Below are 14,478 nucleotides of genomic sequence, written 5' to 3'. Positions count from 1 at the left end.
CCAGTTGCTAACTTGGGCTCAAATTCAGCATCAAGGATATGTCACTGTATTTATGTATCTGTTACAATGAATAACAAAAAGAATATAGAGTTTCATTGTGAATCATGTTTGCAGAATGTTAGATTCCTTTATCATGTTTGAAAACCTGCTTTTGAGATGGTGTACATCAAGGATTATAATACCCTGATACAGGATTAATCAAACTTGACCAAAAGATGCTATTCGTGATGCAGCCTACACATTAAGCTACGTCAGTAAATGTATTAGCCACAACTTTTTCTTCTTTCATGGACAAGAATATTTGTAATACCATCAGTATGCCAGGTACATGAGTATTGCTTTTTTTCTGGTTATTTCATCAATCACATTTTCAAAATAAAGATGCTATGAATGATCACTTCCAATGTTACTGAGTCCTTTCATATAAGTTCATTTTAAGATTTATACAACCTACATGCTTAAAAACAACATGTATTAAACTCAGTATTTGGCATAGCACCAACAACATAGTAGCTGTGATGATACTTAAGAAACTCACATCTTATGGAAGATAATATGCAATCAACAAATAGTTCTCAGTATAGGCTGCTATGAAGTAAATATTATATAAAAACTTTTCAAAGTGATTGCTGACTTAGGGAAATCAAATTCTATCACCTCTTTGTATAAAAGTTTTTTGTGCATTTTTTGTTGGAATACACAAGAGCAGTTAAAAGTGGAAAGTCCAAAGTTTTTCTCTGATCTATATGATTCAGCTAAGCAAGCTTAAAAAAGCCAGCTACTTAGGATGAATCCTTTCATATTCTATGACTTAGAAAAATTCTTCTAAAAATTAAAAAAGAATACATATATATAATTTCATATATGTATATATATAAACTGAATCACTTTGCTGAACAACTGAAACTAACATAACACTGTAAATTAACTATATTTGAATTTAAAAAAAACAGCCTAAATATATACATACACATAAGTCATCAAAACACCAAAAGGAAAAAAAAAAAGATAACAGGAAGCTTCTGGTTTCCAGTCTAATGACTGAATTGGAGCTATCTTGATTTCAAATTCCTACTTTGAAATAGGAGGTTTGCTTCAAAATTCCTCATTGAAACTCATTAATAGAAAAAAGACACTGGTCTGCAGTAAGATGAATAAGTCACATTTTAGAAAAGAAAGAAAGAGAAAACAAAGCAAAGACCACACATGCCATAAGCAATTATCAGACGGACCAGACCTATTTAGACAATCTGTATCAGTACCTTCATTCACTCCTACACATAGCAAACTGGCGCTTTCCCTCATCCTCCAAGAAAATCATGAAAGATGGTATGCAATTTCCATTTCCTTTTTATAAATATAAATGTCCATGCAAATATGTGCCTAAGAGTGTGGAGTCTAGCCTGCATATACATGGGTCAATTTTTCCAATTCTCCACTTATTTAAGGCACAAAATGTGTGGATATCAGTTTCCTCCCACAAAGGAGAATTACATCAAAGACATAAGGAAAAGTGCTTTGAGAATTGTGCTCTAAAAATATGTTTGCAATGGTAAAGAGGCTTATATGGTTGGCTATTTAATAATACATAAAAAAACTTTAACACACTGTCTCCAAAAATGTATGTATAAAAGTTAGAAAGAAGCCTAAAAGCTGGAAAAGTTTAAATCATAAATTATAACACTGAGATAAACTACTCTGAACCCCAGACAGAAGAGATATTGGTTCTAGTAACACTCACTTAGGAAGGACCAAAGTTCATTCTTCAAAAGAAGATGCAAAAATGCTATCATAAAAGAAGCATTAGATTGTGGACTACAATTTTAGACTTGGGATGTCTCAATTAAATCTGAACATTCTGACACATTCCTTTATTAAAAAAAAAACTCTACAAGAAAGGCATTATTGTATTTTATATACTCATTTCATATGATGCCAGGTTATTAGTTCTCTTTACACTAAGCCATAATTATTCAATTCCGGTTCTAGATCTGGTTCTGTTTCTTTTGCTTGCATCTGACCTTAGGATGGTGGTACAATATTTTTTTTCAGAAGTGACATCTATTTAAAGCCAATGCTTAGCATTCTTTTTTTTTTTTAATGGAAGATAATTGCTTTACAGTGTTGTGATGGTTTCTGCTATACAACAACGCTAATCAGCCATAAATACATATGTGTGTGTGTGTGTATATATATTTCCTCTCTCCTGAGCCTCCATCCCGGCCCCCAAATCCCACCCTTCAGGTCATCAGAGAAGGCCAGGCTAGCTTCCCGGTGCTATACAGAAGTGTCCCAGCAGCTTCCCTACACACGTAGTGTATATACATATCAGTGCTACTCTCTCAAATCATCCCAACACCTCCTTCCCTCATTGTGTCCACCAAGTTGGTTTTCTGCGTCTGCATCTCTATTCCTGCCCTGCAAACAGGTTCATCAGTACCATTTTCTAGATTCCATGTGTGTGTGTCCTAAGTCGATTCAGTCATATTTGACTCTTTGTGATCCTATGGACAGCTGCCTACCACGCTCTTCTGTCCATGGGGAATCTCCATGCAAGAATACTGGAGTGGGTTGCCATTCCCTTCTCTAAGGGATCTTCCCAACCTGGCAATCAAAACCACATCTCTTATGTTTCCTGCATCACAGGCAGGTTCTTTACCACGGGTGCCACCTGGGGAGGCCCCTAGATTCCTTATGTATGTGCGCGCGTTAGTTGCTCAGTCATGTCCGACTCTGCGACCCCATGAAGTATACAGCCCACCAGGCTCCTCTGTCCATGGAATTCTCCAGGCAAGAATGCCAGAGTGGGTTGCCATTCCTCTCTCCAAGGGATCTTCTCAACCCAGGGATCGAACCCAAGTCTCCTGCACTGGAGGCAGAATCTTTACCGTATGAGCCCCCAGGGAAGCCTAGATTCCACACGTATGAGTGAATATACAATATTTGTTTTTCTTTCTGACATTAGCATTCTTAAAAATAACATAGTAAGCTTGCAATTCATATAACACTGATTTGGATATAAGTTTCCAGCTACAAAGGATGAGTGCCCAATATACTCTTATTCACTCTCATTTCTGACAGGTGTTTCTCTTTCTTGGTTTATAGTGGGCACTCATTAAATATACGTCACATAATCCATAACTTGAAAAGATGATAGTCTGATGACGATATGCTGAAAGAAGAAAAAAGGCTATAAAAGAGATAGCAATATAAAATGAAAAGGATATGTCATTTAATAAAAGTATAGCACATTTAACACATACTATGAAATAAAGAAGCTAAGCTGTAGTGAGAGAAACATAAATTTGGATTCCTATTAGGCCAAATTCCCCTAATGTGAAAATTTAAAAACCTCTTCACTGAAGATTATATACTTATCCTCAATTTATATTTTAAATGTTAAATAAAGCACTGCCAATTCAATTATGTATTTTCCTATTTAGCGTTTCCTAAAGAGTATGCTAATGTTCTATTTCCACATGTTTTCAATAACATATTTAGAAAGAATTTTAAAAACAGAGAGCTTTGAGAAGGGATAGATTGGGGGTTTTGGATCAGCAGATGCAAACTATTATATACATAATGGATAAACAACAAGTTCCTACTATATGGCACAGAGAACTATATTCAATATACTGTGATAAACCACAATGGAAAAGAATATAAAAAAGATTATATACTATGCATAATTGAATCACTCTGCTATACAGCAGAAACTAACATATTGTAAATGAACTATATCCCAGTATAGCAAAATTTCAAGATAAATAAATAGAGAGCATTATGTTATCTGAAGAGCATTGTACCCACACTTGCCAAGAATACCAAAGGATTTAGGGCAAGTTTCTGGACAAAAACGATGGAGATTCTTGTTTCGACTGAAAGCCTAGAGGAGCAGGATGCTGAATAATGCAAATATAAGAATTTTTGTTATTTCTAGTAGTTAACAGTGAACACTTACTATAATTCTCCTTTACAATGGAGGTTTTACCTCATAGAATATTTAACATAAGCCCTCCAAGTAGGCTTGAATTGTGCTAAAGAAGCTATCTTAAAGAATACCATAAACCGGTCCCATTCTGCCTTTTAAGTATGTAGAGGTGATTTCTTTTTACAAAAAGAATCTATGCAAACCCCTCAATACAGTACACTCGCATTGTGTGCTGTAGAAAATACCCGAAAATTCCTTGAGATGAATTTTAAGTATACTACCAGAATCAAGTCAGATGCCTGCTATAAAGACATACCAGGAACCTGACATATCTATAGTATTCACAGATGCAGATATATATTTATGGGACTCTGCATAAATCAAATGCCTATGAATAAAACATCATTTAACTCTACAGGAATTAATTCCAATTCCAGAAATAGAGCATCACTAAAGCCTTGGCCACTGTTGAAACAAGAAAGCAAAATAAAATATTATCAATAATGACAACTTCTTTAATATATTATATTCAAATTTTTAACCAATGTCGAAAACAACTTCAGCCAATGTTTATTTTCAGACACAAAAATGAAGGTAACAAAGGTTTTCTAAATTTCCAATTTTTAGTGTAACCTGTATACCACTTTTCAGTCATGAGTGGAAACATACAAGGTGACAAAGCATGCTTCTCCTGAGACAAGAAAATACCTAGACCACACTGTCTGAAGTCAAACGGTACCACCTCCCATCCTGTTTCTACTGCATCACAGAAAGCTGTTCCAGATCTCACAACTAGCTGAAACCCTCAAGCACCTACAAATGTTCCGATCAAAAGATCGTCTTTGCTACTGAACTGCAGAAGGTACTAGAGATCCATGACCAACATCCATATTCCAAATCAAACAGAAGATGATGAGTGTCAACCAAAGTCAACCCTCTCATCCTTAGCCAGAGGCATGGATGCAATCAAGTGATGCAAAAAACCCCCCAAAACAAAAAACAATCATGCAGTCACAGGTCTGGTTGGAATACCTCTTTAGCAGCGGTAGGGGGAGACGAAAAGGTTGGTACCCACCTGGGATCTTTCTGAATGCTGTCGATGGATGGGGACCTGGCCAAGGTGCCTTCGGGGGGCAGGGCAGGGCCGGATTTGCTGTACGGAGACTCGACGGAAGGGCAGTACTGCAGCTGTCGGTAGGGGTCCGCGTAGCTGGAGGCGGGCCCGGCGGCATAGCTGGCCCTCTGGAAGGTGGCTGCGGCGGCGCTCTGCGGGCCGTGCTGGCTGCCTGCGCGCTGCAAGGGGACGGAGTCGACACCGGGGGAGGACGGGGCTAGGGCAGGAAAGTAGGGACAGAGTAAAAAATTGAGGACCTGCTCACAGAAACGGTTCACCAGGTCTAGGCAGGGGGAAAATTACACACATAAAAAAAAAAACAACAACACACAAGGGTTTGAAAGAATTAACAAAATTGTTACATTTGAACTAACGCATCCAATGTTATCCACTACAACGACAATTAGCATGCTATTCCGTTGGCCCAAAACTTCGTTGGGGTTTTTCCATTCCATCTTAGGGAAGAACCTGAACGAACTTTCAGGCCAACCCAGTATTTCAGGAACAACCCTTTCATCTCTAGGATGAAAATGCCTCTGTGATGTGTTTCCTGCTTACTGACTTTCAGGAAGAGGTCTGCTCATCTAACAAGTAAACTCTGCATGGAGCTAAAACCCAGAAGAAATGGAAGGGATATTTTCCAAGGACTCATGGGCAGTGAGTTCTTCATTGTTTCAGCTGAGAAAATTCAGGCAGTGTTCGTTCAGGGGATGATAGGTTAGTTTTATGAAGGGTGTGAAACATATTTAGTAATGTGGTTAATTTTTCCCAAATAAAAGAAAACAAGGAAAAGTGAGGGGGCGTGTATCCGTGGGGGTGGAGGCGGACATGGGTCTGTAATTAGTGCTAGGGCATTAAATGCAGGACAGGACAGTTCTTGTAAAGTTCAACACCCACAAAATTTTTATACGTCTGTTTTTCAACTTGAGCTGTCATACTAACAAATACACTTGGTGAAGGGTAGGCATGCCAGAGGCGATGAAGAGCCACCCGACTGCCATGCAGACAAAATAAGGTGCTGACTTGGCTTTTCCAGAAGTATTTGCATCTTTTCAATAACGCCTAAATTGTCGGAAGAAGATCTGACGCCAGTTACTAAAATCGGTTTGACTATTTCCAAGCTGAATTTCAGCTTTTTGTTTCCTTTCTGGGTTTTCTGGAGTCCGTTTCCTATCATTATTTTTATCTGGTTCTCAAAAATACTTGACATCTAAGATTTAGGTGACCTATACAATGAAAATAGCATCTTCCATATTAATAAAATGTGATTTGTTAATAACTGTTTGATCATTATCCATGATTAATATTTGTTGGCACCTTTACTTTCTAGCTCAGAACGAACATATACACACTACTATATGTAAAATAGATAACCAAAAAGGACCTACCCTACAGCACAGGAAACTCTACTCAATATTTTGCAACAAACTATATGGGAAAAGAAACTGGAAAAAGACAAATATATATATTCATATATATATATATATGAGACTGAACCGCTTTGGTGTACGCCTGAAGCTAACACAACATTGTAAATTAGCTAAACTTCATAAAAAATATATCCTGTGTCTAGATATGACCATTTATAACGTGCAAGCTCCACACAGAATTAGATTCCAATTATCAATCATATCCTACAACTCAGATTTTTTGAGCACTACCCAGTAAATGGTGATAAAACTTATTCTCTCTCACAACAGATGACATATTCAAAATCAAATACAAAAGAAAGAAAACAATACTAGTCTAATATTAAAGGAAGTTAAGGGTTTCATGTCAAAATGATAAAAAAAAAGTTGCAAAGTGAACTGGAGAAATATATTCTAATATGAGAATTGATTTTAATTAAGAGGTCAGGGTTTCTCATTTCCAATGACCTTTTAAAACTTAATCTTATAATAACCAAAGTCAGGAGACCAGGCACCATGACATGGTGAAGACAAGAAAAATATTTAAGAAAACTTTCTAAACAAAAAGTGTGTATACTCCCAAAAGACTCAGGTTTTGAAATGACAAGGGTTGCCCTGATGGATTACGTTTCAAAGTCATTAGATTAGACTAATAAAAAATTAAGTTCACAACCAGAAAATCTGTCTTATGTCTTTAGGCAGTTTCTGGAACATTTATATTTTCTCCAAAATTTTGCAAGCGTGTCTAATTAAAATTCACATTTTAATATTTATGAACAATGTGCTATATGGCATGGGAACAGGGATTTAAAATGCAGGCCAGGCCTAACCACGCTCTTGGAAGAACAAATGCCCAGAGGTAAACAGAGTTTCATTTTCTAGATGAGTTGTGAAAAGCCAGTCAGCAAATTGAAGGCAAAAGGGAAAACGAACGATAACCTGACATTTTTTTCAGATAAATACAATTTTTTCATTCAGGAACTAAATATCTACATTAAAGCTTCCTAAAAAGGGTTACTAATATTAGAAAAATCATTTTCTATACAAAATTATTTGTTACTAATACTTTAGAATACAGCGGTTAATAGGAAGTGAAGGCAAAATGGCAAGAATGACGATTTAATGCTAAAACATAAAATGTTAAAAAAAAAAGGAGGCTGAAACATGACAAAATACTATTGTTAAAAAATGATAATATAAGTTTAAAAAATATCAGAGGAATGAATGAATTTTAAGGGACTAGGGAGTTCTCTAGCGAGCCCGTGGTTAAGACTCCGCATTCTCAATTCAGGGGGAACAGTTCAGTCCCTGGTTGGGGACCTAAGATCACGTAAGCTGCAAGGGAGACTGGACCAAAAGGTGAAAGTAGAGTGTGAAATGCAATTAACAAAGCAGGAACAAGAAGACAACATCTCCCAGAAAGAGGAGAAGAAAAGGTGAAGGGCAGTTCATGAATGTTGTTAGGCTCAGATATATATTCCACACTGGCACTGGCCTTCTGATGAAATGTCAGGGGACGCCACATTCAGAGCTTGGCTTCTGCAGCTAACAATCAGGGCCACATCTGGGCTTTCCAGTCAATCATTTGTATCTGGCAAGTAACTGAGTTCTCAAAGCTCCAGTTTCCTGACTGTAAAGTGAAAAGAAGACAAGGGCCCAATGGGATGCTTGTTTGTTTTAAAGGCAAGAAAAGCTATTAATGCCTAGTAAGTGCAAAACAACCTGATGCGAAGAGCTGGCTCATTGCAAAAGACCCCGATGCTGGGAAAGATTGAGGGTGGAAGGAGAAGGGGATGGCAGAGAATGAGATGGTTGGATGGCATCACCAATGTGACGGACGTGAATTTGAGCAAGCTCCAGGGGGAGATAGTGAAGGACAGGGGAGTCTAGCATGCTACAGTCTATGGGGTGGCAAAGAGTCAGACAAGATTGAGGGATTGAACAACAACTATTATTACTACTACTTAATAATGTTGAAAGGGACTCCCTGGTGGCTCAGATGGTAAAGCGTCTGCCCGCAATGCAGAAGACCCGGGTTTGATCCCCAGGTCGGGAAGATCCCCTGGAGAAGGAAATGGCAACCCACTCCAGTATTCTTGCCTAGAAAATCCCATGGATGCAGGAGCCTGGTGGGCTACAGTCCATGGGGTCACAAAGAGTCAGACATGACAGCGACTTCACTCACTCAGACTTCACTCAACAATGTTGAAATCAGTTCACGTTAGGAAAGAGATTTGATATAACACATGGAGTAACAAGTCCTTGCCTGATATAAAGTGTGGGTATCAGACTTTCTAACTACTGGAAGTGTTTAACTAGTGTGTACTCTTATTTCCTCCAACAACCCAATACTAGAATAAATTGCCAACATCCATTGGATCATCGAAAAAGCAAGAGAGTTCCAGAAAAACATCTGCTTTATTGACTATGCCAAAACCTTTGACTGTGTGGACCACAACAAACTCTGGGAAATTCTTAAAGAGATGGGAATACCAGACCACCTGATCTGCCTCTTGAGAAACCTGCATGCAGGTCAGGAAGCAACAGTTAGAACAGTTCCATGCAGGTCATGGGAACAACAGACTGGTTCCAAATAGGGAATGGGAAATACAAGGCTGTATATTGTCACCCTGCTTATTTAACTTATATGTAGAGTACATCATGAGAAATGCCAGGCTGGATGAAGCACAAGCTTGAATCAAGATTTCCGGGAGAAATAACCTCAGACATGAAGATGACACCACCATTATGGCAGAAAGTGAAGAACTAAAGAGCCTCTTGATGAAAGTGAGAGTGAAAAAAGTTGGCTTAAAGCTCAACATTCAGAAAACTAAGATCATGTCATCCAGTCCCACCACTTCATGGCAAATAGATGGGGAAACAGTGGAAACAGTGAGAGACTTTATTTTTGGGGGGCTCCAAAATCACTGCAGATGGTGACTGCAGCCATGAAATTAAAAGATGCTTGCTCCTTGGAAGAAAAGTTATGACCAACCTAGATAGCATATTCAAAAGCAGAGATGTTACTTTGCCAACAAAGGTCCATCTAGTCAAGGCTATGGCTTTTCCAGTAGCCATGTATGTATGGATGTGAAAGTTGGACTATAAAGAAAGCTGAGCACTGAAGAATTGATGCTTTTGAACTGCGGTGTTAGAGAAGACTCTTGAGAGTCCGTTGGACTGCAAGGAGATCCAACCAGTCCATCTTAAAGGAAATCAGTCCTGAATATTCACTGGAAGGACTGATGCTGAAGCTGAAACACCAATACTTCGGCCACCTGATATGAAGAACTGACTCATTAGAAAAGACCCTGATGCTGGGAAAGATTGAAGGGGATGACAGAGGATGAGATGTCTGGATGGCATCACTGACTCAATGGACATGAGTTTAAGTAAACTCTGGGAGTTGGCGATGGACAGAGAGGCCTAGCAAGCTGCAGTCCATGAGGTCACAAAGAGTTGGACATGACTGAGCAACTGAACTAACTGACTGACTCTTATTTCCTCCAACAACCCAATACTATAATAAACATGCTGTCACTTTACAAGTGGGAAACAGGCACAGAGAGATGCTATAACTTGCCCAAGTTTGCCTTATATTTAGAAGAGAAGGAATTCAAACCCTCGAACCCCACTTCCAGAGTTTATAATCACAACTACCAGCTTTACAAACTGGACCAGGTTTATAATCTCAAATATGTGTATTACTGAAGTACCTAACATAGTGAGAAAACTTAGAAAAATTCATGAGAGGCCTAAAATTAAGGGAAACATCTCCCAAAAGTACAAAGAAGAGATGGGTCTATAATAAGGAACAACAACTTGAATAATATAGGACAAAATTATTACACCTTGGTGTGCAAATTTATACCATTTCTTATTTAATTGAATTTATTGATATTCAGAAATATCTTTATTTCTGGGAAAATCAAGAATAGGGTACATATACTTAATTTTAATTTTAAAGTGTTTTGAGTCTTAGTTTAATCAGTGATATTATTATATTAAAAAAAAGTGGGTAGACTATAAAATCTAAGGCAGGTAAACGATTTTCAGAAAGATCTTATTTGAAAACGACAATCACATTTGTATCATTCAGCAAATGGCCTTTCAGAAGTATCATTCCTGAAGCCATAGTTTCGACTTCTCTTAGGTCACAAAACATAGGGTACCTGATGAGAATTTCAAAATATAAATTCAAATGGATATTGCACAATTCAAATAAATTAGAGACTGATCAATGCAAGGAAAAATAATGCAAAATAGCAATACAAATGGGGAGAAAAACAGGCTGTTTTAAAGGGTAGATTATATGATCACGTGGGTCTTCCCTGGTGGTTCAGGGGTAACGAATCCATCTGTCAATGAATGCAGGAGACGCAGGAGACGCTGGTTTGTTCCCTGGGTCGGGAAGATGCCCTGGAAAAGGAACTGGCAACCTACTCCAGTACTCTTGTCTGGAGAATCCCATGGACAGAGGAGCCTGGTGGGTGAGCTACAGTCTATAGGGTTTCAAAGGGTCAGACACAACCGAACGACTGAGCGTATATGATCCTATATAGAGGAAAATGCATGAGAAACTAACAGATCTCAAATGATGTAATGCCTTATTTTTTTTTTTAAGCATGATGTAAGGGAATGATTTCAACAGAGAAGGACTGGATTCTCCCTTTGTGCCATGCCTGTTGAGACTGTGCTGTGGCTGATGAAGACTGTGACTCTCTGTTAACACAGATAAGCTGATACTGATCACACCATTAACAGACTTTTTTCTTTAATGCAAAATTTCGCTTAATTTCTGTCCTGGTATATGTTTTTTCTCATTTGAGTTAGAGCTCCGTTGGCCAAATCACCCACCTTAGAGGATTACTCTACTCAATTGAACCTTCTTATGGCAAACATTTGACGTAAAGGGTGCTTTGTCAGCTCAGTAAACACTCCTCTCTCATCTCACCTGCTCTGCAAACAGCCCCTTCTCCCCTCAATAAGCGCTTACAACTCAATGAACCACACTGCTGGTCTCTTTGGGGAGATTTTTAAAGTAGCTTCTTCAGCAGTTGACTTGATACTTCACCTTTTCATGCTGTTCATGACATTATCTGTTTTCCATAGAGCTACACAAATAAAGGTTTAGTGTGTAGAGAGAAAAGAAAAAAAAAAAAAAAGGTGTGTTGTGTTTGTTTGAAAGAAGGGAAGAGAGATCCTTTTCAATAAAAATCAAACATCCTATTTTGATGAGGAGATGGTTACATGCATTATTTACTGAAAGAGGAAAAAAAAAGAACAGAGTAAAATACAAGACTCTGGCACTTGAAGAAACTTGGGGGATGGAATATAAAGTAGGGTTCAACAGAAGAAAGAAAAACATTTATTTATGGTTTTGTATTATTTATCTTTGCTTTTATGTATATTTATATAGACAGAAATATGAAAACATAAAATACTTTTACACATGCTATAAAATATAAAGGAAGCAAACAACAAGCTTATATAATATATTAATTATATATTCATTATAATATTATAATTAAATAATATTCCTTCGGCAAGTTTAGAAAATAAAGATGGCTGAGGTGACAATGGGTCCAAGAACACGGCCTATGATTTTTTCCTTTTAGATTTTTTTTAATGAGATATGTTTCTAAAGTCTTTATTGAATTTTTACCATATTGCTTCTGTTTTATGTCCTGGTTCTTTGGCCATGAGGCATGTGGGATCTTAGCTTCCTGACCAGGGATCCAACCCACGCCTCCTGCATTGGAAGGCGCAGTCTTAACCACTGACCACCAGGGAAGTGCCAGCCTAGATACTTGTAAAGTTATTACTTAAATAATAATGATTTATCATTTCAGAAATGAGGAAACTCTACCTAATCTACTATATTCCCAATAGTATTATCACCTAGAACTGAACCATAAATATCTTTCCAATTTTCTGCAGTCTGCACAGGTTGATCCAAAGTAAGCTCAACGGAAAGATGTGCTCAGTCACGAAATCATGTCCGACTCTTTGTGACCCCATGCATTGCAGCACGCCAGGCTCCCCTGTCCTTCACTATCTCCCAGAGTTTGCTCAAACTCACGTCCACTGAGTCAGTGATGCTATCTAACCATCTTATCCTCTGTCACCCCCTTCTCCTTTTGCTTTGAATCTTTCCCAGCATCAGGGTCAACGAAAAAATATCCAAGGGTAAATTTAACACAATTCTTTTTAACTTCATATGTCATTACGTTTGTGGAGGAGAGGCATTTCATGCAGGATTTTCAGTAGTAATGGGCTCATTACTAGTGTTGATGTTGATTATTGATGTGGTTGCTCGTTGCTGTTGTTCAGTCGCTCAGTTGTGTCATGGACTGCAGTCCACCAGGCTTGCTGCTGTTTTTAAATTTTATCAACTGATCTACCAGCAAACAACACTCTGTTCTCCTTCAGCTGTAATTAGACTTTGTATTTCTACCATTTTGGTGAATTGATATAGCTAAGAATCTGGAAGCTCTCCTTGATTTTAAGATGATATTTATCATTAGACTCATTAAAAATTTCCATCTGGTAATAATGTACCCCTGACTTTTTAGACTTAAAAGAGGTAAAATTTTAAACTAAGAGGTTATAGAGGATCAAATCTGACTTGTTCTAATGGGAAGTAGTCATTTTTATAATTTGAAGTAACAGCATTTAATATGTAATAAACTGTTAATATTCTACCTTTCGTGGACTCAAATGATGATTTTAATTGAAAATGTTATTTATATTTTATTGAAGAATAGTAGTAAAATTTTACAAAAGTAAAGTAGATATGTAATTGCTCTTTAACTTTATGAAGTAATAGCTATTATTGCAGAAAATTAAAATTTTAAAATAATGCTTTTGCCATCCAGGCAAATATTTTCATCACATTCTTCTTCCTTTTTATATTGTTATACTTGTCAATCTCATCAGGATATTTAGCAGATTTTCCCCTTGCTATGTACCTATGATAATTCATTCTTTATTACAAGCTGACACATTCACCATAGAAAGCCTGTTTCCTCCACTCAGGATCACATTTATCTGAAAGGAAATTCACAGGACTAGCATCTCAGCAGATGTTGGCCACTTTTGCTAGTTTAGAAAGATGTTATGGGGGGTTGTCAGAGTCAAGTATTTGTGTTAATCAAATGACTCCTAAGTAGACAGTCACTGAAATGCTTTAGTTTGAAATAAAAATGTGTTATTTAGTTTCAGTTTAATAGACTTCACCACACACAAATCCTTGAGTATCACACAGTCTTTGTCTGGCTGTGCTCCTTATTATATAAGCTCTGATTTGGACAAGCCCTTATCCCAGACAAAAGGTTTGTTTTATTTAAACAGACACCCTAGTTAAAAGAGGGCCTCTTCAAATTTTCACTGTGCAAGAAGTGAGGCCTCAGACACTGGGTAGATGGTCCCAGAAGAGCAGTTGGGGGTATTTGCTCCACCATCCCACTCTTCACTCACTGGCCTGGTCTCTCTGCTGCAGGCACATGATCCGGCCTCCCCGTGCAGGGAGAGAGGAGGGATGCATTTGGGGAGATGAGTGGGGACCACTGCTGATTTAGGAACTGACCCTTTTTTGGGTCACTGTGCTGCTGTGGGGCCACCATGCTGCTTCCTGTCCCAACCCCATCCTGATGCATGTGGGCCACTGCTCTACTCTCTCTGCCTCACGACAAAGACCACATCCAAGCCCAGGGAGGCTGGCAGGTCATCACAGAGCCTGCTCCCTTCTGCTGGGACTGGGTAGTGTGGAAAGGTCTGCAAGTCTTGTTGCCCACTAAACACTGGCATTTGCCATCTGCCTCTACAAGGATTAAATCACAAGATGCTGTGACTGCTGACCTTCAACACCCCTGAAAGGAGTTCAGGGTGGAGATCTGGAATGAGGCACTCTGCTTGGGGCAAAACTGGCAGAACAAATCTTCAGCTAGTTATTTTCAGGAAATGGTTTTATGAGCCCAATCTCTTCGCATCGAGAAAAGCACTAAAATCATAAATGCTGACAT

At 38.1% G+C, this 14,478-nt stretch overlaps 1 protein-coding gene across 3 annotated transcripts in view; it reads right to left on the bottom strand.

Annotated features, from left to right (window-relative positions):
• CTNND2 (catenin delta 2) overlaps nucleotides 1-14,478 on the bottom strand; it is a 1,112,452-nt gene that overhangs the window by 420,830 nt on the left and 677,144 nt on the right. For all 3 annotated transcript variants that reach the window (XM_018065721.1, XM_018065722.1, XM_018065723.1), the window contains one exon: nucleotides 5,007-5,262. In XM_018065721.1, the coding sequence (XP_017921210.1) occupies nucleotides 5,007-5,262 (256 nt within the window). The remainder of the gene's footprint in view (nucleotides 1-5,006; nucleotides 5,263-14,478) is intronic.

This window comes from Capra hircus, chromosome 20 (genome assembly GCF_001704415.2).
Source record: "Capra hircus breed San Clemente chromosome 20, ASM170441v1, whole genome shotgun sequence".
Classification (NCBI taxonomy): domain Eukaryota; kingdom Metazoa; phylum Chordata; class Mammalia; order Artiodactyla; family Bovidae; genus Capra; species Capra hircus.
Note: the sequence above shows the minus strand (reverse complement) of the source record. Positions and strands in the feature narration are given on the sequence as shown.